Raw genomic sequence first — 20,029 nt, 5'->3', positions numbered from 1 at the left:
AGGCTCCAGGAGCAGCCCCAGGCAGGTAATGAAGAGCTTAAGCAGCAGGAGGGGTTCCAGCAGCATAAAGCTGCCTGATGGGGACCACAAACTAGGCAGAACTGGAGGGATCATCAAGGGTCCAGCTAACTCACAGATGACCCACTGTAGGGAAGGGAGAAGGTGGTAGCCGCCAGGTGTGGGCATATATATGACAAGGCCAGTTAGGAAATCCCGGGCTAGGCTGGCCCATTTTGGTGTAGTCAGGAGGCCACGGGTATTGATAGTATTCTTTTTTGTGTGTTTTTCTGTTTCCCACCTTTGGAGGGGTTGGGAGGTTTGTGGCATAGTGCCATAGTGTTGGCTCATTTGGAAGAAGGGTTTTGTCGTATAAAGAATCAAGATGCCCATGCAGACCTCTAAAGCATAACTCTGATTTGGGTAATTAGGTTAGGCCTAATACATAATTTCAGGAGAGTCCAGAATACCTGCAAGCGGGGGTCAGGCCAAGAGAGACAACAGCAACCCGTTGTGGCTGGATTCAGGGCGAGGTATAGGGGAGGTTGGAACCTCACAGAAGACTGCCGCCTAGAGGTCCCAGACGCATACAAGCCCGGTAGTCGGACCCCACCACTGAAAGAATACCCAAAGTCGTGGCAGGCGGGATTGGGGAAGAGACTACCCCGGGGAGGGACATCCATCCAACAAGACCAGAGGGACGGAGCGACGGACAGCCATACACATCCAAAGCCGGGCAGCACGTGACCGGATGATCAAAGCCCGACAGGTGCAAACATGTCATTACAATCAAGACAATGACAGAATCAGCATCTGACCAACCAAAAACTTCTTCCTCTATTTTTATTAATCATAGATCCATTAAAGACAGAAATAAATAAATAAGACAATATTTTGATGCGACTCTGCTTTTAAGAAACCTAAATGAAGCAGCAAAATGAAAAAGGAGCTTTTATGTCTTAGCGTGAATGAAATCAGGAAGTACCCGTAATCAAAAAGAGATCAGAGTATTTCTAAACAGAGCTTTTTGGTTCAAGTTTAACTTTCCGGAGGGGAAGATGAGTCAGGGTAATCACTGCATTTTGGGTGTCCATCCAAACCTCTAAAACTGTGTTGGCTTACCCAGCAGTACTATTCCCAACAGAGTAGTCGTTTTACTTCAGATCAATTAGATTGCTTAAGTCTTCACTAGAATATACTACTGCAGGCGGAATCCAGATGTCAACTATTAAAAATCGACTTCATGTCAAAATAAGAATACAGGTCAAACATCACTGCATGTGAAAATGTCTGCATTTTACTATTATGAAATCCACAGATACATAGACAAAGGCTTTATGGCATAATAGGGTAAGAGTAGTAAGGCATATGCCTATTAAAATGAATGAACTGATTCATCAGTTTCATGTCCTCAGATCATAGCTGTCGTTGCTCAGAAGACATTTTCATCCAGTTGGACTCAGAATTTTGACAGAATGATCTAGAAAACCCAGGGTACCCAGAGAATATTCAGTGTCTACTCACTGGTATCTGGAACAATAACAACTAAATGCATGGTTTAACAAGGAAGAAGTGATGGCAATATCATTGTTTTTAATACAATTGGTAACTTAGAGCTAGATCCCACCTACAGATTCACCTAGGGCCACCTGTGTACTCAGTCTATTCCCAGCTTTAAGAAGCATGGAAGAATTGTGCATTTGGACAACAGCTCAAAATCTTCCCTGAAATATTTCATTCAACTTGTCTGGATCATGCAAGTAAAGTTATACAGATCAAGCTGTAAATAAACAAGAATGGTACAAACGTTTCATGTCAAGTACTAGAAAAGAGTTCAGTGGGCTACCATGAAGGATAGTCATCAGTCCAGTCTTATTTCATAACTATTTAAACCACTAATAATGGTAAGATAAACAGCATCTTAAATTAGCACATAAACAGTATTTATATGGAGGTGTTATGAACACCAGCAAGTAGGCAGAAAATTAGTATAATGGGAACTAAAGTAGTTACAACAAATAATCAAACAAGGAAATGAGAGTCAATTTGAAAAAAATAAAAGTAAGTTCAGGTACCTCCTCTGGGGTAGAATATTACAGCACAGATATTCCTTGTAAGAGACAGCAACAGTGCTGAAAATAACCTATTCATGACAATGGGTATTAAAATACATAATAGGTGACAAAATAACACGATGGCAAAATAAAACAAAATAAGATCTTGTAATGCTATGCGTGGTCCAGCTGATCCTATGCAGAGCTCCACTGAAATCAATCTGGCTCCATAATGGGGAAATCCAGAGGGAGTGCAGTGATTCATGTGAGCTCTTAGGATAGAGTCTGGCCAACACCTGCTTTTGAGGTTCTGGAGCTCAGGAGGTGAGTGCTGCTACTGTCACTCACCCCCCGCCTTTCACCTGCTGCTGAATTAATTGGCGAGGCAGAAGGCAGGGAAGGGCAAACAGCCACATTCACCCCTTGGACTCTGGAGCCATGCCAAGGCATGGGCTCTGGTTAGACCTGCCCCTACCAGTTGGTGAGCTCATGGTCCACTGTGCATCTGCTGCAAGTCCTTAACCCAGGTTCAGTTCATTCACATGTTGCAGGATTGCCACAGGCTGAGCATTCAGATCACCATTTACTACAATAAACGTGCCTTTGTATGGCTTAAATGTGTTGCCATAACTGCCAAATCTAAGTGTAGATGAAGACTGCAGTGCTCTATTTTAGACAACACCAGGTGCCTCTACACAAGACCCCTAATGCACAGTAGATTAATTCCACTGTGCATTAGCACATCACAGCAAAAACTGTGCTAATGCACTAATACACAGTAGAATTAGTCTACCGTGCATTAAGCATCACCAAAAGAATGCACACCATTGCTACTGCACATTATGTAGTATGCAACGGCTACTGTACATTTATGTAGTACCTCATATTAAGCTGCAGTAGCAATGGTGCATTAATGCTCATGTACGTGTACATGTGCCCACCATCTGGTAACTCCTGGGGAATATGAATTGATTAATGTCAACTCTTGCAATTAATAGAACTATTCATGGCAAGAGATCTAAAAGCTCTTAAGCCTTTTAAAGTAAAAATTTGAAAAATGGTGTATAAATAAATAATACAGTTCATTACATTAACTTCAGGTCAGTATAGATCAATGTAGATATACTCAAGCCTTTGTCCATTCACTGTGTCTACTCTATTACCGACGGAAAGCACTGTGGCTTATAGACTCATCAGCTGTCATCTTCATGTCAAGCAAAGCTATTCAGGGACTTGTTTACCATTCATATATTACTCACCTTTCATTCAAAGCTGATATTCTTTCACTGCTTATTTTAAACCTCAACATCCACAGTAATTATTGTCCCTATTCTTTTTCTAATTTTTAATTGTCCATACCTTATATGTTGTTCAGCCAGACCCTTTCCAGGGTTATAAGTAGATAGTAAAAATGAGGAAAAATTGGGCTGAAGTGACTATGGACCTCTAAATCACCCTTTTTTCTGGATAAGCTATACAGGCCCCGTAAAATCTCAAAACCCATCAATTCTCAACATCTAGGTAAGTGGTACTCGCAATAGAAAAAATGGGTAAGAACAAAATATATATTAGTTATATATACACATATATATTTCATATGTTGCAATATTAAAATGTTGCAAGATAACATGTACAAGATTAATAGATTATTTCTCTCCTTACACTTTCTATTTTTCTTCCATTTGTCTTGGCTTACCTGTTCCCCTGTCTTTTCACAATTGTTTTTTCTGTTTTTTCCATTTTCCTTATCTGCTTTTTTCCATCACATGAAGTAGACAATATTACAATTAAATTTGTGATCCCCAGACAACCTAAGATCTGGGGGAGTGAAGTTGGGGGGGGTGGGAGGGAGAGAAAAAAAGAGACTGTTTGTGGCTATACCTATAAAGTAGATCTTTGTAATTTTTTGATCAACAAAAAAATTGTCAAAAGAACGGCTCAAATCATTTCTGAATATGGTTTTGGAGGCCAAGAAAAAAATTGGAAGAGTCCAAATGTTTTTGTTTAGACACCTTCAGAACAGAACACTTTGAATTTTCAAAACTGCACTTCAATTTCAAAACAGTACTGTGGGGTGGCTGGAGCCATGCACTAAAGCTGGGGACCTTGGGGGCACCTCTGAGCACCCCAGGACATAGCCTGGGGATCCTGGGAGTCACGGCAGACTTCCTGGAAAAAAAGCCGGAGCCAGGGCAGTAGCGGCACATGCCAACGCTGCACACTGTTTATTGCTGCACATTAATTGCATGTGGAGATGCACCTCTTCAGTATTTTCCCACCACTCTTCCTCATTTACTTATATACCTCAGTCTTGTCCTTACTTTGTCTCTTCCAGTGTTCTACACTCACTGCTTTTAATAACCTCTTGGGTACTCCTTTCATCTCTTCAGTCTCCATTCTTGTGCTCTTCCACTAGGTTCAGGAAATGATTAATGGTTTAAGGAGTATATGCTGCTCTCTACTCTCCACCAGGGAGGAACAAATCTGTGACAATTTTTCTTTGCCATCTTCTTCAGTCTGACTTTGCTATTTTAGGCCTAAACTGCTCACAGCAACAAGTCAGAATTGTGAGCAGCCCCAAGCACTAGTATCCTCCTGGAGGCTGAACACAGGCAGCAGAAAACGTGGCACAACCCAAGCACTGCATAGTTTTAAAAAGCTACTGTAAATGTTTTTTTTTCCCCAACTGTCACTGCACAGTTGTGCTTCTCTGAATCCTTTATACCCTGTGAGGCCTAAATTGTTTACAGTGGTTCCAAGGTCAATACTGAACTGAGCCAGCTTCCAAGAGTTGGGGTGTATCGAGGGAATTTCATTAAGGAGAACAGTAAGTAGGGAAAAAAATCCTCAGACACAAGTAGCTGGTGCAAAGCTAGCTATTGGTCACTAAACACGATAAGACAGGATCACTCCATCTTTCATGTTTAGCATGGTCTAAAGAGCATTTTACAAAAGCTGGTTGTTGACATGAGTATTGAAAGAAAAGTGGCAAGCAAACACATCAGCTATTATGACTCCTTGGATATGAAGTTCAAAAATAGTTCAAAGTCTTGGCTTGCAGGACACAATTCACTAGAAAGCACATCTGGGTCTTAAATATGATGCTATGATGCCTTCAAAGATTATGATTTCAAGGATTTAAGCCCTTTCATGCTGCTCCAGAACACCCACAGCTCTTTGGTTTGACACTTTTTAAATAATATTATGATGATGTTAAAACATGTACTATGAGAAAGATGTAATCATTTGAGGACTTTTTTCACTAGAAAACATGAATGGGCAAATATTTAAGCAAAAATAGCACATTTGAAGTTGGCTTCCAATTCCAGGAATTTACTGCTGTCTCTTCCTAAATCCCTAAGGATTTATACATCAGAATTGGTTGAATTTTTGTCCCCTGAAGGACTATTTTCTTAAAAACGGCTATCAAAAGTAAACATTTCTATGGAAATTTTAGCTTTTTTCCCCAGTCAAAACATGGAAATTAAAATTCTCTCTCCTTTTTTACTGCCATCCCTTTCTCCTTCCCTTCTTCTCTCCTCTCCACGCCCAAAAATCTTCCCTCTTTTTCCATCTTGTCACCAGGAGAGTGGTGGCACAGAGGAGAGAAATAAAAATGATCAATGCTATTGATCATTTGTAAAATTGAATGTTCTTCAATTTTTACATTGAAAGTTTTTTTAATTATTTTAATTATAAAATGTTTGTAAAAAAAAATGCAGATTGGGGAAAACTTTTGTTAAGAACGTGTCATTTTTTTCCCCACACCTTTTTTTCTTTCATATCACCTAGGCTCTTATATGGTATGTGTCAATGGAATCCGAAACCCTAACTTGCAAAACAACAGAAAGATATATAGAGACAGTCATCCTCTGAAGAATGCAAATATAGGTAAGGGGTCTCTACATGAAACCCCTAGATGATAAACATTCAGCGTGCTTGGAACTAAGGAGGGAGAATGGTGACACATTCAGAGACTTCTACTTATCCATCCTATTTGATAGTTATAAGGACACAGAAGTATTTTACAGTCAGTTGCTCTTCTTGTATGCTAGGATTGCAGGGACTTCAGCACCTTGGGCTCCAAATACAGATATCTAGCACTGTAGATAAAAGGGAATCCCAACTGCCCTGGAAATTATCTGAAACTACTACTGGGGATAACTCCAAATCGCTCTCTATGCTGTCATCCTTGCAAAACTACAACTGTCATGTAACTGGAACCAAATCATAAAGAGACATCTCCTACAAATTATAACATATTGTAAATCACCATGGAGAGCCTTCTGCTCTCAAACAATTTCAGTGGTAGCTCTGAATGTACTAACAAAATAGAAGCAAGCCATAAAGTGAGCGATGGTGCAATAGGGTGCATCAGTATAAAAACAAACAAGGGCCTTAGGTAAAACACAATGGGTGTATCTACATATGCAATTAATGCAACATAATAAACTCTGGCACCATTTGAGCTGAAGAAAATTGTTCCCAGGCTCCATATCTACACAGGCACTGGGACAGCAGCAATTTGAGCAAGGACAGAACAGGCCCTCCTGGCTAGCTGGACTAACTGGGCGCAATTTATGTCCATGGTCAGTGTCTACACATGTGTTTCAGCACAGTAAATTAGTCCTCTGTAAGATACTATCCCATGGCAGAGTTAATTAATTTACTGCACCCTATACTGTCGCACATATAGATGGTGATGCTTTATTGTGGAGCTCATTGGGCTATGCCGCAGTAAACCCTGTGTGCAGATGCACCCAGTACAAGTGTTCTCCCTGAAAACTAGATTTTGTTACGTATAATAAATAGAAACACATTAAAAGAGGGATGGGGTGGAGAGGGAGAAAAGCACTCAAAGAACTGTATTTACATGAAAAAAGAAAAGACACCAAGCATACTGTGTAATAACTGAGTGTCTGAAAGAAGGAGTTGTGGCTCATCTGAAAATCCCTTTATCCTAAAATTCAGAACGCACACCCAAATATTGAAGCATCTGAAATATTTACTCTGGATTATATCTGAAAGTATTTTATACAAATATAATTCAAAGCAAAAACCATTCTCTGAAAACAGAATGTGGAGCACCCAGTTGGAAAGCTGGATTTTTAAGGGGTCTCACATTTCTGTCCAGAAGTCTAAGCCTGCAATCTTACATATGTTTATTTAAACAAGAACCACACATCTTATGGAAGATTTCTTTTGCAGCTCTCTTCTTTTGTAGTTTTTTCCCTAATACAATACCCTACTGTATTCCAAAGACACTTTGTCCAGTACAAATTATGATCATCTTCAATGTATATACTTCTAACAGTATCCCTGAAGTGGTTTTTGCTCATCTTAGTTTTCCCTTTTGATGACATTGATGAATCACAAACAATCAGTCATATATGTCTCATACCGACACTAATATTCTAATAGTAAAATCTAAAACAAAAAATATACCATGACACATTTCTTATCACCATTTCACTGAAGTTGTTCAGATAGAGGTAGAACTGTTGTACTGATATTTGATATCCAAGTAAGAATATGATATTCTTTTCTCAAGATATTGATCATTAGTGGAAAACAACTCAATAGTCCTGTTATATCTTAGCATCCTATTCATCAGGAGTGGGAAACTGAGACTGTGAGGTTAATCACTATTTACCGTTTGAGTTTGTGGCCATATTATTGTTGAACTGATCATGAGCAGAACTCAAGGCTTATATAGCACATGCAGGGGGGATTTGGGTTATTTTTAAAATCTCACTATTAAGTTGCTGTTAAAATATTGACAGTAGAAACAGCAAAAATCTACAATCATTCTGATTAAACTGCATTGATGTTTCCTCACCCCACTTTAACATGCATTGAAGAATTTATCAGAACAATAGCAAGTAAATAAAGATGTGTTATTGAATCCATGCTCTACTTTTATCTCAGGAATCAGATCTTACAGAGTATTTTATATCACATGGAGAGCTAGGCTAAGTGCAAATGTTAAGTTAGCATCTGTTCTATTGGACACTTTTCACATGCTTTGGGGCTGCTTAAAGTTTTATTGACTATTTTATTGGGCCAAATCTGAATCTGGGACAGTGATTCAATTGATTGATTCAGACCACTGTCCTGATTTGATTCACCTGAATCTGAAGATTCGATGCTGATTAAGAGAATCAGCGATTCAGAGACAGACACAACTTATATGTTTTTTCTACATACCTCGAGGTACAAGGTGCAGTTCATGAATTCTGCAATGGTGGGGCAAATGGAACCCCCCCCCCCCTTGTGTTCAGCTGCAAACCTGGAAGTGGACCAGAAGTACTTCCGGTCCACTTCCAGATCCACCATCGAGCACGGAGGATGCCCCCCCGTGCCCACCTTGGCTTGGTGATTGGCCACGGGGGGACCCCAGGTGCCCCCCAAGACCCAGGAGACACCAGTCACCAAGCCAGGGGGGTCCCCCGCACACTTCCTGGCGGACCTGGACCAGAAGTGCTCCTGATCCACTTCCGGGCTCACTGCCGAGCGTGTTGGGGACTCCCCTGCACTCCCATGGGATGCTCCATCCGCCCCAGCATCACAGCATTCATGAGCCTCCTGCTACCTTGAGGTATGTAGAAAAAACATTTAAAGCTGTGTCTATGTCTGAATTGCCAAATCTTTCTGAATCTCTCTGAATCGATTTGGAGGGTTCTGGTTTGATTCGGAGAGATTAAAGGGTCCCCGATTCAATTTGGATTTGGAGATTTGATCACTGAATCAGACCAAATCTCTGCCAAATCAGTGACTGAAGCTTTGTACAGCCCTACTACGCAGCCAAGATATCTCTACAATGCCTGCAGAAAAATAAACTATACTTCAGATTGCAGAATTTGGTGAAGGCAATTAAATGATTCAAAAATAGTCTGTATACACAATAGAAAAAGAATCAGGTTCTGAGGGGGAAAATGATGCTGGTAGAGAAATTTTTCATGCTAATCTGAAGTGAAAATGAGGACTAAATGAACTTTAAGTAATATTACAATAGTTAATGGCAAACTCAGTAGATAGAATTAAGCAATGTTATTTAATAGCCTATTTTAAGAGTAATAGAAATGAAATAGAAACCTATGTAACTACATTGTTGGCAATTTTTAATTATATTTCTTCATTATTTTAAAAGGTTCTATTAATAACAAGATATTTGTAAAGACGGTGGATCAAATCTAGCTCTGGATACTCAAGCACCAAACCATATCATTATGCCAGATGCTATACTAGCATATGTTTTGAAAGCCTCATAGCCCAGATCATACTACTGGATGTGCAGGCAAGTCATTATATACATGTATTCTCACTGATATCCACGAAGCCCAGCGAATAAACATGCCCACCCACGATGGATTTACTGTACTTAAAAACTATACCAACCCAGCAGGATAGGGTGATCAATTACTAAAAATACATCAATTCAGTACCAGTCGAGTCTATTATTATCATGTCTGAATAGAACTATAAGGAGGAAATTGTTTAAATGACAGGTGTATTACAAACAGGTAGTGAAGCTCAGAATACAAGTTACATAGAAACAAAGAACTCCAAATCTTGTGTATATATATAATTTGCATGTAAAATAGCTGCTGCATTCTGGATAAAATAGAATGCAGTCATAATACAGAGATGTACACTTTCAACAGATGGTCTATGTATAGCGTTCATTATTCTACGGAATTTTTCTACTAGCCAGATAATGTATTCTAGGGTGAAATCTTAACTCCACTGAAATCAATGACTAGACTTCTATCTACCATTTCAATGGAGCCAGGGTTTCAGTCTTAGTTCCAGTATCCATTTTGTGAGGTCTTTTCAGGTTAGCAGATGTTTTTAAATGGAAATCTTTGTTTGGTGTATAAGTAAACGTAGTATGCTTTGGATATTTTGCAGAAGCCTTACTCTGAAATCCTCTATTTGAATAAATTTTCCAGACTTTTCCAGTTGCAAAGTATGTTGTCACTATACATAGTAGGGCAGATAGTTCCTTTAATAAAATACAGTTTAATGTCAATGTATTCATGAGTACATTTGGCATGCAACGTAAATTACAATGCATCTAAGCTTCTATAGCTTCTAGCTATACCTGAGATAAGAGGTGCCAGGTATTAAAGTATAGGAGTCAATTGTACACATCCTTTAACAAAACTACAAATAATTTAACTTGCTCTTTCTTTTCATCCTTAAAAACATCACCACTAAAAATGGAAACAATCAACAAACAGATTATGACATTCCAAAAACAAAAATTCTCTAGCTCACAGGACTCTCTACAAAAATAAAATCAAGCCTATGCCACAATTCCAGGAAACTCTGATTTCATGTCTGGTATATAACAAAGTACATGTTAATTTCCCAAGAAGCATGCTAGAAAAAAACCCAGAGCTGTCTGAAAGCTTCATGTCACACCTAATCATATAGATGCATCAGTGCTAGCATGCAGTACGTTAAAGGAAAGATGAAATACCATTCAGTTACCATCAACTTTAAAGGAAACATCAAGCGTTATAGAAAACACAGAAACCACATCCAACAGAAAAAGAAAGCCATTAAAGCTTACCTGAGACAAGTGAGACTGTGTCTTTCTCCCATGAGACAACAGTGATGTATGCCTCCACAGAGGAGGGGATAATGCACTTGAAGACCGCTACATTGCCTCTCATGGCTTTCTGGTCCTCCACACGGACAGTATAGGGTTCCCGTAAAACTAAAATGGAAGAAACAGTTTTGTTGAGTTTGTGAGAAGGCAAAGAAAAAACAAGGAAAAAGAAGTTTAACTGGTATAGCAAATGGGTATCAGTTCAAGGAGACAATGCAGGTAAGGCCCTTTTTGCCCATATAAAGGAAATCTGAAGAAGATGAGCTGACGCCCACCAGCCCTTCTACCTCCACGCACCTTACAGAAAACATAGTAGAAACTGCCAGTCCATTTTGGTAGGGTCATACCCTGCTACAGTCCTTACATAAATCACCCAGGATAAAGCATATTTTTAGAATTTAACCTTCCTAAGAGTAACGAAAGGAGAATAAATTTTGTAGAGCCAATCTGAACAGTATCCATGAAAAAGAAACACCTCAAAAACCACTTGTTTCTCTAATATTGTTGCAGAAGCATCTAGCTCTCTCATCATGCTGTATGTCTAGAATCTGATATGGCACATCACTCACAAGTTGAGTGTTTTCTTTACCAGAGGGTACACAATACCCTGGACATGACTAAGCTTCCACAACAGTGCTTCTGCAGAATTAAACTACTGAGTTTCTTCTGGTAAAAGAAGCAATGAGGATAATAGAAGAATCAGAAGGGTGGGGAGAAAAATCACAAGATATTTAGGATGGGGGAGAGAGAAGAGTTGAAGGATCCTTGTAATATTCACTGATTTTTGAAAGCTCCACCTGCTGGAGGGGGATGTTTCTATAAACTTCAGTTTTTGTTTAAATACAAAAAGTCTCTAGCCCTCATAATTACAAAGAAGCCCCTTAAATGGAATGCAGCTATACCCATTAATGCTATCTGAGGGTCCGGTCCACAGATTTTAATCAACCTTATGTGTAAAAGTCAAGAATAATTCAATCTGGCCATCTGCCTGAATCTTCCACTCTGTCAGGGTAGATTCTCAGGGTAATAGCTGAACAGGCTAAGTCTGCTGCTAGGAACATTCCAGGTTGAATGCCGGGGTATCCACGGCCTACCCATCCAGTCAGTCCAACTTTGTGGTAGGCTATTCAGTTAACGATACATCAAACTCTAATAACCCCTCCAACTGGCTGAGATTCTGAGAGTGGAGAGCTGCATTCACTTTTACCTGTGCTAGGGAAAGATCAGAGAGTCATCCCAACTCTCACTTTGCTTACTGCCAGGTTTTCTTCCCGCTACCCATGTGCTGTGAGGTAAAGCTGATAGATCTTGAATCCAGTCCTTTCCTCCGGATCCCACATATCTCATATAATTACCAAATACAAACTGTATGCTAATCAACCATTGTATTCACTTTCTTCCCCTGCCCATACCAGAACCATGCTCCAGTTTTTACAGGGTACAACATGTTATGCCATTACTTGAGAGGACTTGGTAACCATTGCCAGAAGGGTAGGGGTGATAGGATGGGGCACATATTTCTGAGACCAGAATTATGGGATTCATAATTCTGTTGCTGGGAATAAAGTTTATTGACAGAGGTTGTGTGATAACTGGCATAATGGTAGATCTAATGCTCTTGATATTGGTTTGGGAAAAGGAAGAAACACCATGAGACTTATAGTCTTGGCTTTATATCTAGGCCTAGGTGAGCTGGGCACTTGGTCTCTATGGACAACTGTTTTAATGTTATGGTCTACCAGTTGGGACAAAGGATGACTGATGGTTAAGCCACCCAGCAACAGCTACTTTTCACAGAGATTACAGTCATTTCTTTCTTTCATTTGTTTATGACAACACTGATGGTTGTTTATTTATCAGAATTACTTTTTGGTGCCAGAAACTGTCCCCTGGAGTGTAATGTGACTTCTTTGGGGATTCCCTGAGCAACACATGGCTTGCTACACAACCATATGTGCACATTTTCAGCTTCAATGTGCACTCCTCTACTTGTATAGATCAGAGCCTTAGTTAATACAGAGCCAAGATTTACCAATTTTTAAAGTGTTCTGTAATACAATAAAAATTGGCCAAGTGATATTTGAATTTTGGTCCATCACATGCACACAAAATGTCATGATGAAACCACCATACACTTTTGAATTTCTGCCTGAAGTAATTTTAAGGAAAGAACTTCAAAGACTAAGAGGCTTTGACAAATGCATAAATGGAAACTGATATGGACTCTGTTCTCCTAAACAGAATCCTATCATGCTTTTTGTCTACAAATTCAAGAGATTCAAATGCCCATGTTCTAAACTGAAAATGGCTGTCTGTGTATTTTCTTAGACTGTTTTGGATAATGTATTTAAAACTTTTCTTGAAGATGTAACTTTTTGCCTCATACTTTCTAATTATCACTGTGTATGTCTTTGAAATTATTTTTTAGTGTCAGTGGGTGTGTCTACATGTGCAAATAATCAGGGAGCAGTTGACTCAGGAATAAAGTACTCTAGAGTAAACTCTCCCTGGCATGCATCTACACATGCAGGGACACAGAAACAGATTTGCTGCTCCAAGCAGATTTCTCCTGCTCCCTGCAGCTCTGCACCACGACCTTGAAACAGCCAGGGTGCTAGCCCAGCGACTGGCAGTGAGCATGGGGCCAGGAGACCATGACTCCTGGCAGGGCCTGAGACATTGCTCCCTGCCCCTAGGAGCTGCCTGCAGATGGGGCCAGCTCCACCACTGGAGCCTGGGCAGAGAATGTCCCCCTACCCTGGCAGCAGGGAGCTCCCAGCCTCCACTCTACAGTCACAGGGCCAGGGCTGGGAGATCCTTATAGAATCAAAGAAAGTGAGGGTTGGAAGGGTCCTCAGGAAGTCATTTAGTCCAACCCCCTGCTCAAAGTAGGACCATCTCCAACTAGGTCATTCCAGTCAGGGCTTTGTCAAGCCATGCCTTAAAAACCTCCAAGGATGGAGGTTTCTCCTCTCTAGGTAACCTGTTCCAGTGCTTCACGATCCTGCTAGTGAGAAAGTTTTCCTAATATCCATCTTAAACCTCCCTGGCTGCAACTTGAGACCATTGGTCCTTGTTTTGTCATCTATGACCACTGAGAATACGATAACTCCATCCTCTTTTGGAACCACCTTTCAAATAGTTAAAGGCTGGTATCAAATCCCCTCTCAGTCTTCCCGTCTTTAGACTAAATAAGTCCAATTCCCTCAGCCTCTCCTCATAAGTCTTGTGCCCCAGCCCTCTAATAATTTTCATTACTCTCTCTTGGACTCTCTTCAAAGTTGTCTACTTCCTTTTTGTAATGAGGGACCCAAAACTGGACAAAGTACTCCAAATGTGGCCTCACCAGTCCAGAATAGAGCAAAACAATCACTTCCCTTGATCTGCTGGCAATGCTCCTACTAATGCAGTCCAGTATGCTGTTAGCTTTCTTGGCAACAGGGGCACACTGCTGACTCATATCCAGCTTATTGTCCAATATAACCCCCAGGTCCTTTTCTACAGAGCTGCTGCTTAGCCACTCAGTTCTCAGGCTGTAGAGGTACATGGGATTTTTCTGTCCTAGGTGCAGGACTTTGCACTTGTCCTTGTTGAACCTCATGAGATTTGTTTTGGCTCAATCCTCCAATTTGTCTAGGTCACTCAGAATCCTAGCCTGACCCACCAGTGCATCTACTACACTCCCCCACCCCCAACTTGATGTCCTCTGCGGATTTGCTGTGCAATCTGACCCCGGGGTCACTCCACTATATACTGGCTGCCAGCTACACATTGAGTCATTGATTACTACCCATTGAACCCAACACTCCAGCCAGCTTTCTATCCACCTTACAATCTATTCATTTAACACATACTTTCTCAGCATGCTTGCAGGAATGCTGTGGGAGATGGTATCAAAAGCCTTGCTGATGTCAAGATATATTATACCTACTGTTTTCCCCTCATCCATAGCGACATCTATCTCATCATAGAGGACAATCAGGTTAGTCAGGCATGACTTAGCCCTGGTGAATCTATGTTGGCTGTTCCTAATTACATTCTTCTCCAAGTGCTTAGAAATGGATTCTTTGAGGACCTGCTCCATGATTTTTTTCAGGACTGAGGGGGGAGTGACTGGTCTATAGTTCCCTGGATCCTCTTTCTTCCCTTTCTTAAAAATGGGCAATGTATTTGCCCTTTTCAAATCATTTGCGACTTCCCCTGATTGCCACGAGTTTTCAAACAAAATAGCCAGCGGCTCTGCAATCACATCAGCCAACCCTCGCAGCATCCTTGGATACACTGCATCCGGCCCCATAGACTTGTACACATCCAGCTTTTCTAACCTGTTCTTTCACCACTGAGGGCCGCTCACCTCCTCCCCAAACTATGCTGCCTGGTGCAGTAGTCTGTGAGCTGACCTTACCAGTGAAAACTGAGGTAAAAGGCATTGAATACTTCAGCCTTTTCCTCTTCATCTGTCACTAGGTTGCCTCCCCGATTCATTAAGGGACCCACACTTTCCCTTACCTTCCTCTTGTTGCTAACATACTTGTAGAAACCCTTCTTGTTACCCTTCATGTCCCTTTCTAGCTGTAACTCCAATTGTGCTTTGGCGTTCCTGATTTTATCCCTGCATTCCCAAGCAATATTCTTATACTCTTCCCAAGTTGTTTGTCCAAGGTTCCACTTCTTATAATCTTCCTTTTTATGTTTAAGCTCACTGGACAGTCCTCTGCTAAACCCAGCTGGTCACTTGCCACATCTGCTATTCTTCCTGCATATCAGGATGGTTGGTTCCTGTGCCCTCAGTAAGGTTTCTTTAAAATACAACCAGCTCTCCTGGACTCCTTTCCCCCTCAGACTGGCCTCCTAGGGGATCCTGCCCATTAGTTGCCTGAGGGAGTTAAAATCTGCTTTTCTGAAGTCCAGGGTCCTTCCTCTGCTGGTCTATTTTCTTTCTTTTGTCAGGATCCTGAATTCAATTATTCCGGGGGAACACCTGCCCACCTTGCCATCCCCTTCTACATCCCCCACCCATTCTTCCCTGCTTGTGAGCAGTAGGTCAAGAAGAGCACAGCCCCTAGTTGGTCTTTCCAACACTTGCATCAGGCAGTTGTCGCCAGTGCTCTCCACAAACTTCCTGGATTGCCAGTGCACTGCTATATTACCCTCCCAGCAGGTGTCAGGGTGATTCAAGTCCCCCATGAGAACCAGGGCCTGCAATCTAGAAACTTCTGCTAGTTGTCTGAAGAAACCCTCATCTACATCATCCTTCTGGTCTGGTGGTCTATAACAGACACTCACCACAATAACACCCTTGTTTCTCTCCCCTTTAATCTTAACCTAGAAACTTCCAACAGGCCTATCTCCATTTTCATACAGGAGCTTTGAGCAATCACACAGGTTTTTTTTACATACAGTGCAAATGCTTCTCCTCTTGTGCCTTGCCTGTCCTTCCTGAACAGTTTGTACCCATCCATGACAGTCAGGCGAGCTAGTCCACAAAGTGTGTTATTCCAATCATGTCATAGCTCCTTGACTTCCAATTCTTCTTGCTTTTTTCCAAGGCTCCTTGCATTTATGTATGGACTCTAGAGGTGACTAGCCAATTGCCCTACTTTTTCAGGAAAAATGAGGCCTCCCTTGCTGCCCCACGTTTCTGCTTCCTTCAGGTCCCCCTCTTCCCCACTTACCTCAAGACTTTGTTCTCCAATCATGGGGCCAAGGCTGAGAGAGTCTCATCTCCCAGCCCAGGCCCCACAACTGAAGAGCTCAGGCTGCGAGATAAGAATCTTGTAGCCCTGACCCCACAATTGCAGATCAGGGACTGAGAGGTCCCTGGGCCAGGGAAATGGGATGTTGTCCCCATCTGTGGTCTGGTGGGGTAGCCCACTCTGGAAGCAGGAAGCAGGGAGCAATTTCCCACCCCCTGCTGCCTGGCTGACAGGGAGCAAATATGCTCCCAGTCAGGTGTCTATATATGCACTACTGCGCAGTAAGTAATCAAGAGTTAATTTGCTACTTGCATTTGCAGGTAGCAAATTTACTCACAATTAGAGCCAATTACTGTGCAGTAAGCATCTGCATTTGTAGATGGTGATGCTTACTGTTCTGTAATTATCTCTAATCCCAAGTAAAGCATCTCACATAGATGTGCCCAGTAAAAGCAAAACTTAGTAGTGAACATTATTAATTGGCATAATGTTTATCAATCAGGCTCTTCCTTATTTGCAAATAGAAAGCCTTAACAAAAGCAACAGCTCTAGGATATGATATATGTGCATAGTTTGCAATTTATCTAGAATTACTACTGCAAATACACCAGAAATCAGATCCTCAGCAAGGGTAAATTATTACAGCTCAATTGATTCCAATGAAGCTTTAATAATGCTGCATTCACCACGAATCTGCTCTGCCCTCTCCATGCTTTATTCATATTATTGGCTCATCAAACTTGACTAGATGTAGTTTTTAAGCTATGTGTTGGCTGGGCTAGTAAAATAGTACTAACAAAAGACTCAATTCTGATCTAATTTAAACCATTTCTCCTCTTGCTAAGTGGGCCTCTTACTATTCAGTCTACATAGACAATAGTTGCCAAACTTCTATGCTCATGATACAAAAGACCCTCTGAATAGTTTCACTTAAAACCAAAAGTATTCCCTGTACTGATAATATTGATTGCTTATATTATATGTGTGTATCTCTGTCCTTTGTCTCAAAACCAGGTCACAAATAGAGAGAATGTAAGGGAGAAATGTTTTATTTTTCTGATTTGCCAAACCTTGTCCAAGGACTGTCCCCATTTCTCTGCCAGCTCTTCACTGATAGGTTCTGATAAATGGTTCAGGTATTGTCAACTTTTAATTTCAGTGGTCCTGATGATATTTGTGAACCACTCTCTCTTAAAGTAGGCATTTTGGTTGCTCTTAGTAAAAACCAATAGGGCTGTCCTTCTTTATTCTGATTCACAATGCGTATGTCTAGACGTGGTATTAATTTGACTGAATAAACTCTGGTATACTATGCGCCAGAGTTTATTGTTCCTGGGTGCCATGTTTACACATGCACCTGGGACTGCAGCACATTGAGCTGGGTCAGAACAGCCTTGGCTGGCAAGGGGCCTGGGAGGTCAACCTGCCAGCCCAGGGCTGCTCTGACTCGGTGCAACATGCTGCGGAGGGGCTGGCTGGGGCACATGGGTACTTAAGTGTGGGGCTAGTTGATAGGCAGCCCCCACACTGAAGCACCCTCCAGCCAGTCCCATCAATGTCTACACATGCATTACGGCAAAGTAAATAACACCATGAGAAGATAGTACTTGTGTTGACAAATACTATCCTCCGGCAGCATTTATTAATTTACTGTGGCCTAATAGGGCTGCATGTCTAAATGCTGACATTTTATTGTGGAGCTAATTAGGCAGCTCTGCAGTAAACATCTCATGTAGATGCACCCAATAGCTATAACTTTAAGCCTGAAACACATGGTCTACCCCTTATTCCAATTTAATTGACATAGTGAAGATGCATACTTACCGGCCTTAATGTGAACATCCTGACTTCTGATTTTCCCTGAAGGATTTTCAGCTGTGCAATAGTAAGTGTTATCATGGATTAAGTTATTAAAGCTCGAAGGAGGGAAGGGGAAAATTTGGAGAGTGCCATTAGGGTGGACGTGGCGGATCCCTGGGACATCATAGATCTCCTCGCCCGTTGCTAGGTACCATCTGAGTGTCACAGGAGGGATCCCTGCTGCAGGACAGGGCACCAGAGTTCCTGTGGTGCTAGCAAACACTACCTCTTGCAAAGATGCATTGACAAAATATAGGCTGGCGTGTAGATCTTCACTGAAAACTGCAAGACACAAAGAGAAAAATGTATTTAGTAGCTAGGAAAATTGACCTGCACTTAAAACAGTTTTACATCTACAAATTAGTTTTCATGGTATAATAGCAATGCTCAGGATTTTGAGTTCCTGGAAGTCATTTCCAATACAAACACATGTGTGTAGTACTATCTAATTTGAATTATTCCAGTAACTGATGAAGATAACTGGAGCAACTGGATTATAATGCAGGATAGATTAAGATTCTGTTCTGTTTTAGTGGTAGAAAAATGCAACCTAGTCAATTAATTAAGAAGCTGCAGATCTCAAAAACATAACGGAAAGCAGTTATTTTCTAGTGAGATTACCATTAATGTCTGGAAAGAAGAAAAATTAGATCACCTTTGCCTTTGCTGATTCAGCATTCTTGCCAAAGCAGGCTAAATACAAGCAGTAATCTACTTTAGTGAAATTCCCACTAACTAGAATTTCCTCAGAAGCAAAGGCTGTTGTTAGCATTTATAACAGAATTTGACTTTACAGTCCTTTTTGGAATTTAGATATAGCAAAGCAATTTGTAATGCAGTGAGTAGAACTGAGCAAATACTGAGGGAAAAACTTCCATATCATTACTTCAGAAAATAAGAAATTCGGAGAGTAAATTATTTGGCTAGTTCTAATAAAAATACCTAGACTTTTCATTACAAAAATGACTTTAAGACAAACATGGATAGTAGATGATGTTATTCATAAAGAACGTGACTATTAGCCAGAACTGTCATATTTAGAGGTTCTACCTAGACAAGCAAAAGCAACTTCAGACATTTCATCCAGTGTATGAGACCCCTCACAAAGCAGTATCTCCTCCTCTCTGCTTGAGAACAAAGCAATGGAAACCATTACTTTTAGACTTCCAGAATGTGAAGTTTTTAATACTGTAACCATACTCATGTTTTATACATATTATATTTAAACCTCCCCCTAAAATTCTGCTAGCTTCATTTTACAAAAATAGATAAGGTTATTTTAATACTGCATTTGCACTTCCCTCTTCCTTGAATTCCGTGAATTCTAAAGTGAAGTCATCTGACAAATTCTAAAATGGTAGTTATTGTATATTATGTTAAAGTAACCAGCTGCAATAAGGAGTTGACTACTGCTCTCAATTTGCAAAAGCACATATTGTCCCATGGATAGACAATATCCAGCAACCTCAAAGATAAGTCACATGGGGTGCAGTTTATCCAAGCTCTTTGATTCTATGCTAGCTTACAGCATCAGATGGAGTGTTTCTTCTCCTGACAATGTGGAGGGCAAAGTAAGGTGGGAACAGATTTTTGTATATCCCTTGAAACCCCTCTGTTTGCTTTCCAAATACCATCAGATTTTTACTGGGCAAAATGATATTTCAAGGTGGATACCCACACAGACAGGTGGGGATGCCTACTGGCACCTCCAGAAGACTGTAGAAGAAAAGATCAACTAGCTCCATGAAGTAATTGGAAAACATACAGTCCACCTAAAAGACATCAGAAGTAAATAAATAAAGATT

General features: G+C 40.8%; 1 protein-coding gene across 1 annotated transcript in view; it reads right to left on the bottom strand.

The window, feature by feature from the left end:
- DSCAM (DS cell adhesion molecule) overlaps nt 1-19,428 on the bottom strand; it is a 737,680-nt gene extending 718,252 nt beyond the window's left edge. Inside the window, exons 1-3 of the mRNA XM_019523886.1 lie at nt 19,275-19,428; nt 18,189-18,506; nt 10,630-10,776 (exon numbers count right to left, since the gene is read on the bottom strand). Of these exons, the coding sequence (XP_019379431.1) occupies nt 10,630-10,776; nt 18,189-18,506; nt 19,275-19,428 (619 nt within the window). The remainder of the gene's footprint in view (nt 1-10,629; nt 10,777-18,188; nt 18,507-19,274) is intronic.
- Between the last annotated feature and the right edge of the window lie 601 nt (nt 19,429-20,029).

The sequence above is a fragment of the Gavialis gangeticus genome, unplaced genomic scaffold (genome assembly GCF_001723915.1).
Source record: "Gavialis gangeticus isolate Ggan-Ray unplaced genomic scaffold, GavGan_comp1, whole genome shotgun sequence".
Lineage (NCBI taxonomy): Eukaryota > Metazoa > Chordata > Crocodylia > Gavialidae > Gavialis > Gavialis gangeticus.
Note: the sequence above shows the minus strand (reverse complement) of the source record. Positions and strands in the feature narration are given on the sequence as shown.